At 39.9% G+C, this 12,402-nt stretch overlaps 1 long non-coding RNA gene and 2 gene segments (V, D, J or C); all 3 read left to right on the forward strand.

Moving 5' to 3' along the window:
- Nucleotides 1–2,038: 2,038 nt before the first annotated feature.
- Nucleotides 2,039–3,785, forward strand: LOC122782478. The segment is given in 2 exon segments: nt 2,039–2,143; nt 3,179–3,785. Coding segments are annotated over 2 exon segments (369 nt in total).
- Nucleotides 3,786–7,726: 3,941 nt separating this feature from the next.
- LOC122782483 lies at nt 7,727–8,777 on the forward strand. The gene is made up of 3 exons (XR_006361924.1): nt 7,727–7,816; nt 7,917–8,587; nt 8,712–8,777. It is a non-coding gene; the product is annotated as an uncharacterized LOC122782483 (long non-coding RNA).
- A 339-nt stretch (nt 8,778–9,116) lies between these two features.
- On the forward strand, nt 9,117–10,688 carry LOC122782477. The segment is given in 2 exon segments: nt 9,117–9,294; nt 10,229–10,688. Coding segments are annotated over 2 exon segments (369 nt in total).
- The last annotated feature ends 1,714 nt before the right edge of the window (nt 10,689–12,402 follow it).

Below are 12,402 nucleotides of genomic sequence, written 5' to 3' on the forward strand. Positions count from 1 at the left end.
TACAGGGACGAAGTGCAACACCTGGAGGACTGGTGCAGGGTAAACAATCTGCTGCTCAACGTGGACAAAACGAAGGAGATGATCATCGACTTCCGGAAGTCACAAACAGAGCACGCCCCCCTCAGCATCAGCGGCCGTACAGTGGAGAGAGTGGAGAACATCAAGTTCCTAGGTGTGCAGATCTCGCAGGACCTAAGCTGGAATAAGAACACCTCTTATATCACAAAACGGGCCCAGCAGAGACTATACTTCCTGAGGAAGCTGAAACAAACCTCTCTCCCACCCAGCATCCTCACGACCTTCTACAGAGGTGTAGTTGAGAGCGTCCTGACATACTGCATCTCCACATGGTACTCCAGCTGCAGTATGTCAGACAAAAAAGCCCTGCAGAGGATCATCAGGGGGGCGGAGAGGGTCATCGGAGTTTCCCTCCCCTCTATCGAAGAACTATTCCAGTCCCGCTGCAAGAAGAGGGCACTGACCATCGTAAATGACCTCTTACACCCTCTCAACAAACTCTTTGAACTGCTGCCATCAGGCAAACGCTTCCGGAGCATAAAAGGCAGAACCAACAGACTGATCAACAGCTTTATTCCACAAGCTGTCAGAATGCTGAACTGCTGATATGAATCTGGACGACAATCATTATTGCACCTTAATCTGCTCTGCTCTATTTCTCTCCAGCCTTGTTTTCTTATTTTTACATAGCATTTCACTTGGCACTTTAACTGTACTGTGATGTTTACATTGATCTCTACACTGACAATTGCTGCTTAACGTCTTAGGGAAGTGTGAATGTGCGTGAGCCGGGGGAGGGGGGGGTGTAAATGTGTATTTAAATATTTAAATCTTCGGATCCCTGGGAAACGCTCTCTCTTTTTGTTGCACTACTTGTTGTATGTACAGCTTAATGACAATAAAAGTGATTTGATTTGATTTGATTAAAGACCAGAACTGCACTTTAACCATTGAAACACTGGACCTGAACAGCAGTGCAGTTTACTTCTGTGCTGCTAGTTTACACAGTGCCACACATCACTGCTCCTCAGTACAAAAACCTCACCATCACTATGTTTTCATCAGCTCATAATCACTTACACCTGCTACTTCCTCTCATTAGGTGGCAGTGTATCTATATTCTGTGAATCTGAACCACTGATGTGTAGCAGGAGTTGATGTGATCATTATAATGTGGAGAGAAGAAGATAAACTATGATACCACCCACTGACAGAGCTCATTTTACTAAACTAAGAGTTTACTCAGAGGAGGTTGGAAATATCACAGATACACTCACTGAAGAAAATGATCAAGTGTGAAGTTTAGAGAACACAAAATGATTCTTTTGTTTTTCTTCATTCTAAGTATGACTTCTAACACTGTTCTGGTTTCAGGTAATATCAACAAAATTATTATTAAAAAAAAAGGTTTTTCGTACATTTTCACAAAATCTCTTTTTAAATTAGCTTTGGGTACAACCAGTCTACAATACTGATGATACATTAGCCAAGTTACCCTTATATTTGACTTGGTATTTGTGTTTTTACAGCGATTAAACTCATGTTTCATTGATGCAATTTTTCACAGGTTCCACTCTCAGTGACAAAGTGAAGCAGACTCCAGCTCACGTGTTCAAGAAACCAACAGAAACAGTTTACATCAGCTGCTCACATAGTATTGATAACTATAATATTATCCTCTGGTACAAGCAGTTAAACAGACAGCTGCAGCTCCTGGGATACATGTATACGGACTCAAAAAACCTAGAACTTGGAGTCGCAGTGAAGATGGAAGGGAATGCAAATAAAGACCAGACCTGCACTTTAACCATTGAAACACTGGACCTGAACAGCAGTGCAGTTTACTTCTGTGCTGCTAGTTTACACAGTGCCACACATCACTGCTCCTCAGTACAAAAACCTCACCATCACTATGTTTTCATCAGCTCACTTACAGCTGCTTACACCTGGAGTTAGTGAACCAATGCTTGTTTATTTCTGTGGAGTGACGTTGATAATGTCACACCTCCCAGAAATAAAGAGCTGCCTCAGCCACTCAGTATATGTGATGTGTCTCCTTGTATCAGAATCATGACAATGGCTCATAATCTCGTCAGATTTACCATCTCAACTCTGTGGCTACAAGGTACAAGAACTAAAATGCATTTATCAGCCGTTTGTCTGTTTGTCTGTCTTTGAGCAGCATTATTTAACGAGTAAAGGGCAGGTTTAGACTAAATTTTCTGGAGATTCAATTTGGAGTCTTTGATAAAGATTTTTTAAAATCAGCCATTAAATCAATCCATACGAGGTTTACACTCTCGTAGTGCTTTTTACAATTGATGATTCATGTTGTTGTCGTTGCCTTTATTTGGTCTTGTGTAACATTCTCTGCATGCTGCGTACTTCATCTGAAACGGGCTCTGTTCAGACAAAACTATCAGACCTGACTAAAGGAGCTTTTGTGTGAATCCACACCTAAAGATCTAAACATCCCTAACCTGAGAAATACTCAGTAAACTAATTACTGGGTTAATCTGCACTTTTAAAAAACATGTAAACAAGTTAGCCTGTGCGAAACTGTACTGTAATAATACTAAGGCGGACTTGCACAACAAGATAACGTGACTGGACATTGAATCACCACCGCATGGATACATTTACTTGGATCAGAGTTGGACGCTTTGCACTGATGCCACAGTTCCCACCTGACTCAATACATAATAGAAATAATAGATGTCAGTGCATAAAAGCAGACATATAAGAAGAATCATTCAAAATCCAGGCTAGTACATCTATTGAACTGACAGGGAGGCTAAATGTTTGTTCTGTCACCTTAAAGATTTAAGAATTTTAAAGTTCATGGATGATAGGAAGAAGAAACCACACAATAATTACTAGCTGAAAGGGAGTATCGCCAACTACCATAGCAGAGGTGGATAATTCCTGGACAGTAGTTCAGTAACATTGTTCTTATTTAAAAGTTTTGCATCACAGTTTTAATTATAAAATTTCAGCAACAAATCCACCCTGAAAATCATTCAACACCAGTAGTGAAATATATTTTTGTTTTTCTTATTTATATGTCGTTCCTGCATTGTTTAAAATGCAACAGGGTCTCATATCTTGTAAAAAAAATGGGAATCAAAATCATGTTTAACTTTTGCATTTCTCCACATAGTTCACTGCCAGTATGTGACTCAACACCCTGCGATCAGCTGGAGTTATGTGTCCACATCTGTGGAGATGAACTGCAGCCACAACAGAGATGTCACTCATAGCCAGATGGACTGGTACAAGCAGCGTCCAGGGGAGAGCATGACCATTGTTGTCTATACTTCTGTAGGGAAGCCAGTCAATCAAACCAAATATTCAGTCATCAAAGACAACATCGAGAGCGGGGCTCTTACTGTGAAAAACCTGCAGCCCGAGGACAGTGCCGTGTATTTCTGTGCTGTCAGTAAACACAGTGGTGTGAAAAGTATGAGCTGCTGAACAAAAACTGATAAGGTCATTTGGGGTTTTAATGAAGACGCAGGTTTTGACTTTCATATCTTCACAGTAGGTGGTGCTACAACGCCGCAGATACTACAGTGAAGAGTCTACAGTGAAACGTTACTTGTCCATCCGTGTTCATGATATCCCTTTCTTTCTTCTCTAGTATTTGTAGGCAATGCATCTGATCTGATTTCAACAACTTGTGTTTCTCTGGAGACTTTAACATAAATGCTGTATATTATTTGAGACAAAAATAATCTGCCTTAACACGTGTAAATGTCTTTTCTACTTTTTTGATCACAAACCTAAATAAAGTTTTCGTTTCTCTTTGTACAGGTGTTTAAATTGTGGTGGTTTTATCAGTCTCCGCCTGATTTCTTCAAGACGACCGTTACTATGCTCATCGGATGTAAAGACTTTAAAACTGTCATCATGCAAAAGCCATATGATGAGGACTTTACAATCACTAGAGACTTCAGCCGCTATACAGGGACAAATAGCTCTCTCATACTCAAATATGCAAGAAAACAGCCTCCAAAGGACACAGTGTCTGCTTCCTTTTTCCTTTCTATAAAACTGTTTATATTTGTTGCTTTTACCAGGCACCTCACAAACAGCTGCTCCTGATTTGATGCTCTGGTAAAAACATCCATTTCCTGTCAGTTGCTGGCTACAATAATGTCAGTTTTATGAATATAAAAATGCGTCTTTACCCTTTCTTTCTTTCTTTGTCCAGGTGTTTGACTGGGTCTAGACGTCCGTCTTCATAAAACCGTACAGGTTTTCTGCAGCCATGACAGAGGCGATGTTCTTGTTGTACCATGGGACCAGCACTCACCAGGAGACACAGTGATGACGCTCATCGGATATTTGGACTTCAAATCTGTCATAATGCAAGAGCCATAGAATCAGGACTTTATAATCTCCGGGGATCTCAAACACCATACAGGAGCAAATGGCTCTCTTACACTCAAACATGCAGGAAAACAGCACAGTGCAGATTATTACTGTGCAGCCACACACAGTGTCTGCTTTACCTTTCTTTTCATGCAAAAAAAAAAGATATTTTCTGGTTACTTTTTTTGGACCAAATGATTACTCAAGGAAATAACTGACAGATCAATTGATTGTGAAAATGTAGCCAGAGATGCAATATCAACACGAAATTCAGAGACTTTGGGACACCCTGTAGTTGTCATCAAATGTAATAAAGCTACAGCCCACACTGGTCACAGGCCACAGCAGCAGTTAGAGACAAACAACATTTCACAGTGTCCAACTCCTGCATGTTTTTGGACTATGGGAAGAACCCGGAGAACCTGGAGAAAAGCCATGCACACACACAGGGAGAACAGGCAAACTCCATGCAGAAAGGCACTTGTTCTGACTGGGTCGCAAACCTGACTGGCTGCAAAGGCAAGAGTGCTAACCGCCAACCGTGTGGCTCCAAAAATGCATATATTAATTGAAAATTTGAAAATATGGCAAAACTAGATTCAGGGAGCCCACATTTCCACAGAGCCACATGTTTCAATCAATATCTGGAAGTAACATATCACAGCAGAGCTGCACGATATGGCAGACAGAATCATTTTGTGATTATTTTTACAGATATTGTCAGTGGCGTGCACAGACATTCGGGGGGCAGGTGCTCAGTGAAAATAAGGAACTTTGAGTGGCATGTGGAACTATCGGCTGCCTATATATAAAAACATGTTCAATGTAATTAAATATTTATTTATGTCAACATGTTAAGAACTAAAGGTGTCAGAACTGTCGTACAAAGTGTCATGAGTGAGTGAAGAGCATTGCCACTCTATACTTAAAGCTCTAAAGTGAGCATAAGCATATGTGTTAAATATTTAGCCTAATGTAAACCTATACACTAAATATTCAGCTAAAGTGTACTGATAGATTCGCATGTTGTACTAATGACAAACTCTACCGACATTACTTATGTGGTGGTCATCACGTCATATCAGTGATTTGGGCTAGCGTTTGGGCTAGCGTCTAGCTTGTTACGCAGGTGCGCAGTGGGCTAATTTATGCTCAGCTGTGGTGGCGCTGTATCAGACAGGCTACTTCACAACAGAGACAAAAAAAATTCAAGTTATAGCTTGGCAAGTGAGGCTTAGGGGGCAAACAGTACACTCGACTCGATTCATTTATGTGTTACCTGGCTGGTGGGACAGGGCCGGGAGCAGGTGTGCGTGGGCGACAGATGTGCACTGCTGCTGCTCCGCGCCTCCGTTTGTGCCCGCTCTGCGCGTTCACGTTGACAAAGTAAGAGAGGTGTGTGCGGCGGAGGAGGAGGGGTGGCATATTAATTGAGGCAATATTATCACACGCTTTTAATCGTCGAGAATTTATAGATGATCATGTCGGCATGGGCCACATACACTGTTTAAAATAACAACGAACTTTCAAAAGGGCACTTGCTTGGTCCAGAGGGCAACGGAAGGTGCTATAGCACCACCTAGTGTCTACCTGTGCACGCCACTGGATATTGTGGCGGTGAAAGGGTTCATCATAATTGGGATGACTCATCATTTCTGACCTTGTTTCTGCAATATAGCAATATGTTGTATAAACTTAATATGAAATACATGAAAAATAAACACATTTTGGTACTGTTAAATAAAAGAAATGTGTTAATAGAATAGTGCGCTTACCACCATTTATCAAGTGTATGAGAACAAATCAGTAATAATGCTGATTATTGGGTAAAATATTGCAAAAAATCATCTATCATATTGGAGTCAGCTTGATAAATCAATCAACTGTTTCCTTCTGTGTTTGTGTGGGGGTTCAGGTCCAACAGTCTACCTCTGTGATACTGTGCAGCTCGTCTGTAAACACGGTCACAGTGACCACAGGGTGATGCTGTGGTACATGCAGCCACCAAGGGACAAAACCCATTTAGAGAACATTTCAAATTAGCAGGCAATCTGAGAGGGAGCCAAAAAAACGGGTTTACTTTCTATAATCAAGCTAAAAGCTCTTGAACACACCACCACATACTTCTGTGTTGCTCATGAGCCACAGCTCATCAACCAGCCACCTGATTTTTACAATAACCTCTTCCACGGCTCTTCAGAAATGAGGTCAAATGATCAAATTATATGTAAAGCTCATTATTTTTAGTGCATAATGGCAGAAAGGGTAGACAGATAAATTGGTTTGATTAATCTGGCCAATATTTGCCATAATTGCCAATGCCTGATTTTTTATTTATTTCATTTATTAATGGTCCAATGGTTATTACACATGACGGCTCTTTATTCTCAGAAGCTGGATGGATGTTGATTGCTGATCTGTTTTATTTATTTATATTTAGTTTACACATAATTATTTACTGAACATACTGTATATAATTGCTCTGCAGTGCATAAAATGTAGATTGAAGAGACTGACCAGTGTTGTTCAATAACTGGGGAAAGAAGTTAAGCTATTTTTTTGTATTATTTGTTATCTATTTTATCAGATGGAGGGTAAAAGGCAACAGAAAAAATGATATAGGCCAAAAAAAAATAATAACGAATTGCGATTATTTTAACTGACATTATGATTGCAATATGATTCACGGTATGAGAGGGAATGGTCATTTTTACATTGATACTCAATTCATTGGTTTGAGTGTTTTATCCATTATTAAAACAAGTTTCTCTGATTCTTGAATGTGAATATTCTCTGGTTTCTTTGCTCAGTATAACAAATAAATCATTCTATCTGAAACTTAAACTTGTTTTGGTCGGTGGACAAAACAAGACATTTGAGAACATCATCATTTCCAGGTTTGCTTTATAGACCAAACGATTACTCGATGAATTGAGAACATAATCGACAAATTAGTCGATTTTGAAAGTAATATTCTAGAAATATAATGAGAGTTAAATTATAAATCAGGATTTGGAGTGAAGCTCCTACATTTGTCTCAGGTTAGCCAATAAATGAATGTACATGAATCACAGTAGTGGACGTGACCTGCTGTAAAATAAAGCACTTTGCAGGACTTGCAACACTGATGTCACACACCTGCAGGTTTGTTGCTTTCTTCACAGTTCATTCCATTTTTCTTCCTTTCATAAGGAGGCGCTGCAGCACAGTATATCTGCAGTGGCATATGATGCATCCTGATACCATGTTACTAAACAGTTGGTTTGGTTTCCTGATGGCTTACCAAGATGCAGAGGTGTGACTGTTCATAAGAACCACATATGCAGAAATAAAAACACACTAACAGAAGCAATAACAAGAGCAGCCATGAAAAACAAGATGATCACTGTCTTCTGTATAACCTTAAATATCATGCTCATCTCAGGTAATAACTTAGGTAATAAATGCTTGTGAAGAGTCTTCACAAGAATATTTTATCCATGCTTTTATTAAAATAAGTTGGTTTTTTTGTTCTTTTTTCACAGGTTCCTCTCTCAGTGACAAAGTGAAGCAGACTCCAGCTCACATGATCAAGAAATCAACAGAAACAGCTAACATCAGCTGTTCACATAGTATTGATAGCTATAATCAAATCCTCTGGTACAAGCAGTTAAACAACAGACAGCTGCAGCTCCTGGGATACATGTTAGCAAACATTGGAAAGCCAGAGACTGGAGCTGATGTTAAGATACATGGAAGTGCAAATAAAGACCAGAACTGCACTTTAACCATTGAAACACTGGACCTGAACAGCAGTGCAGTTTACTTCTGTGCTGCTAGTTTACACAGTGCCACACATCACTGCTCCTCAGTACAAAAACCTCACCATCACTATGTTTTCATCAGCTCATAATCACTTACACCTGCTACTTCCTCTCATTAGGTGGCAGTGTATCTATATTCTGTGAATCTGAACCACTGATGTGTAGCAGGAGTTGATGTGATCATTATAATGTGGAGAGAAGAAGATAAACTATGACACCACCCACTGACAGAGCTCATTTTACTAAACTAAGAGTTTACTCAGAGGAGGTTGGAAGTAATCACAGATACACTCACAGAAGAAAATGATCAAGTGTGAAGTTTAGAGAACACAAAATGATTCTTTTGTTTTTCTTTATTCTAAGTATGACTTCTAACACTGTTCTGGTTTCAGGTAATGTCAACAACAAACTTTTTTTTTTTAAATCTGCTTTTACTTCAGCTTGTAAAGAGACTGTTTAAATCACTAATGATATTTCCCTCCGTATTTAATTGTTCTATTGATGTGCCGTTCACAGGTTCCTCTGCCAGTGACAACGTGCAGCAGACTCCAGCTCACATGGTCAAGAAATCAACAGAAACAGCTAACATCAGCTGCTCACATAGTATTGATAGCTATAATCGAATCCTCTGGTACAAGCAGTTAAACAACAGACAGCTGCAGTTCCTGGGATACATGTTAGCAGACTCTGGAAATCCAGAAACTGGAGTTGATATTAAGATACATGGAAGTGCAGATAAAGACCAGACCTGCACTTTAATCATTGAAACACTGGACCTGAACAGCAGTGCAGTTTACTTCTGTGCTGCTAGTTTACACAGTGCCACACATCACTGCTCCTCAGTACAAAAACCTCACCATCACTATGTTTTCATCAGCTCACTGACAGCTGCTTACACCTGGAGTTAGTGAACCAATGCTTGTCTTTAATCTCAGTCATGGGAGGTTATTTCTGTGGAGTGACGTTGATAATGTCACACCTCCCAGAAATAAAAAGCTGCCTCAGCCACTCAGTATATGTGATGTGTCTCCTTGTATCAGAATCATGACAATGGCTCATAATCTCGTCAGATTTACCATCTCAACTCTGTGGCTACAAGGTACAAGAACTAAAATGCATTTATCTGCCGTTTGTCTGTCTTTGAGCAGCATTATTTAACGAGTAAAGGGCAGGTTTAGACTAAATTTTCTGGAGATTAAATTTGGAGTCTTCGATAAAGATTTTTTTAAATCAGCCATTAACCTTGAAAAGCAGGGGATTATATTAACACTGCAGTAAACTTAGCAGCCCTGGTGGAGGATTACACTCTCGTAGTGCTTTTTACAATTGATGATTCATGTTGTTGTCGTTGCCTTTATTTGGTCTTGTGTAACATTCTCTGCATGCTGCGTACTTCATCTGAAACAGGCTCTGTTCAGACAAAACTATCAGACCTGACTAAAGGAGCTTTTGTTTGAATCCACACCTAAAGATCTAAACATCCCTAACCTGAGAAATACACAGTATGTTTACATGTCACTGGGGGAAAAACTAATTACTGGGTTAATCTGCACTTTTAAAATACATGTAAACAAGTCAGCCTGTGCTAAAGTGTACTGTAGTAATACTAAGGCGGACTTGCACAACAAGATAACGTGACTGGACATTGAATCACCACCGCATGGATACATTTACTTGGATCAGAGTTGGACGCTTTGCACTGATGCCACAGTTCCCACCCGACTCAATACATAATAGAAATAATAGATGTCAGTGCATAAAAGCAGACATATAAGAAGAATCATTCAAAATCCAGGCTAGTACATTTATTGAACTGACAGGGAGACTAAATGTTTGCTCTGTCACCTTAAAGATTTAAGAATTTTAAAATTCATGGATGATAGGAAGAAGAAACCACGCAATAATTACAAGCTGAAAGGGAGTATCACCAGTATATGTCGTTCCTGCATTGTTTAAAATGCAACAGGGTCTCATATCTTGTAAAAAAAAATGGGAATCAAAATCATGTTTAACTTTTGCATTTCTCCACATAGTTCACTGCCAGTATGTGACTCAACACCCTGCGATCAGCTGGAGTTATGTGTCCACATCTGTGGAGATGAACTGCAGCCACAACAGAGATGCCGGTCATAACCAGATGGACTGGTACAAGCAGCGTCCAGGGGAGAGCATGACCATTGTTGTCTATACTTCTGTAGGGAAGCCAGTCAATCAAACCAAATATTCAGCCATCAAAGACAACATCGAGAGCGGGGCTCTTACTGTGAAAAACCTGCAGCCCGAGGACAGTGCCGTGTATTTCTGTGCTGTCAGTAAACACAGTGGTGTGAAAAGTATGAGCTGCTGAACAAAAACTGATAAGGTCATTTGGGGTTTTAATGAAGACGCAGGTTTTGACTTTCATATCTTCACAGTAGGTGGTGCTACAACGCCGCAGATACTACAGTGAAGAGTCTACAGTGAAACGTTACTTGTCCATCCGTGTTCATGATATCCCTTCTTTCTTCTCGAGTATTTGTAGGCAATGCATCTGATCTGATTTCAACAACTTGTGTTTCTCTGGAGACTTTAACATAAATGCTGTATATTATTTGAGACAAAAATACTACTTTTTTAATCACAAACCTAAATACAGTTTTCGTTTCTCTTTGTGCAGGTGTTTAACTTGTGGTGGTTTTATCAGTCTACGCCTGATTTCTTCAAGACGACCGTTACTATGCTCATCGGATATAAAGACTTTAAAACTGTCATCATGCAAAAGCCATATGATGAGGACTTTACAATCACTAGAGACTTCAGCCGCTATACAGGGACAAATAGCTCTCTCATACTCAAATATGCAAGAAAACAGCTAATTTATGCTCAGCTGTGGTGGCACTGTATCAGACAGGCTACTTCACAACAGAGACAAAAAAATGCAAGTTATAGCTTGGCAACTGAGGCTTAGGGGGCAAACAGTGCAGTCGACTCGATTCATTTATGTGTTACCTGGCTGGTGGGACAGGGCCGGGAGCAGGTGTGTGTGGGCGACAGACGTGCACTGCTGCTGCTCTGCGCCTCCGTTTGTTCCCGCTCTGCACGTTCACGTTGACAAAGGAAGAGAGGTGTGTGCAGCGGAGGAGGAGGTGTGGCATATTAATTGGGGCAATATTATCACATGCTTTTAATCGTCCAGTATTTATACATGATCATGTAAGCATGGGCCACATACACTGTTTAAAATAACAACAAACTTTCAAAAGGGCACTTGCTTGGTCCAGAGGGCAACGGAAGGTGCTATAGCACCACCTAGTGTCTACCTGTGCACGCCACTGGATATTGTGGCGGTGAAAAGGTTCATAATTGGAATGACTCATCATTTCTGACCTTGTTTCTGCAATATAGCAATATGTTGTATAAACTTAATATTAAATACATGAAAAATAAACACATTTTGGTACTGTTAAATAAAAGAAATGTGTTAATAGAATAGTGCGCTTACCACCATTTATCAAGTTTATGAGAACAAATCAGTAATAATGCTGATTATTGGGTAAAATTCATCTGGGCAAAAAATCATCTATCATATTGGAGTCAGCTTGATAAATCAATCATCTGTTTCCTTCTGTGTTTGTGTGGGGGTTCAGGTCCACCAGTCTACCTCTGTGATACTGTGCAGCTCGTCTGTAAACACGGTCACAGTGACCACAGGGTGATGCTGTGGTACATGCAGCCACCAAGGGACAAAACCCATTTAGAGAACATTTCAAATTAGCAGGCGATCTGAGCGGGAGCCAAAAAACGGGTTTACTTTCTAAAATCAAGCTGAAAGCGCTTGAACACACCACCACGTACTTCTGTGTTGCTCATGAGCCACAGCTCATCAACCAGCCACCTGATTTTTACAATAACCTCTTCCACGGCTCTTCAGAAATGAGGTCAAATGATCAAATTATATGTAAAGCTCATTATTTTTAGTGCATAATGGCAGAAAGGGTAGACAGATAAATTGGTTTGATTAATTGGGCCAATATTTGCCGTAATTGCCACTGCCTGATTTTTTTATTTATTTTATTTATTAATGGTCCAATGGTTATTACACGACGGCTCTTTGTTCTCAGAACCTTGATGGATGTTGATTGACGACCTGTTTCATTTATTTATATTTAGTTTACACATAATTATTTACTGAACATACTGTATATAATTGCTCTGCAGTGCATAAAAT

Source organism: Solea senegalensis, linkage group LG16 (genome assembly GCF_019176455.1).
Source record: "Solea senegalensis isolate Sse05_10M linkage group LG16, IFAPA_SoseM_1, whole genome shotgun sequence".
Lineage (NCBI taxonomy): Eukaryota > Metazoa > Chordata > Actinopteri > Pleuronectiformes > Soleidae > Solea > Solea senegalensis.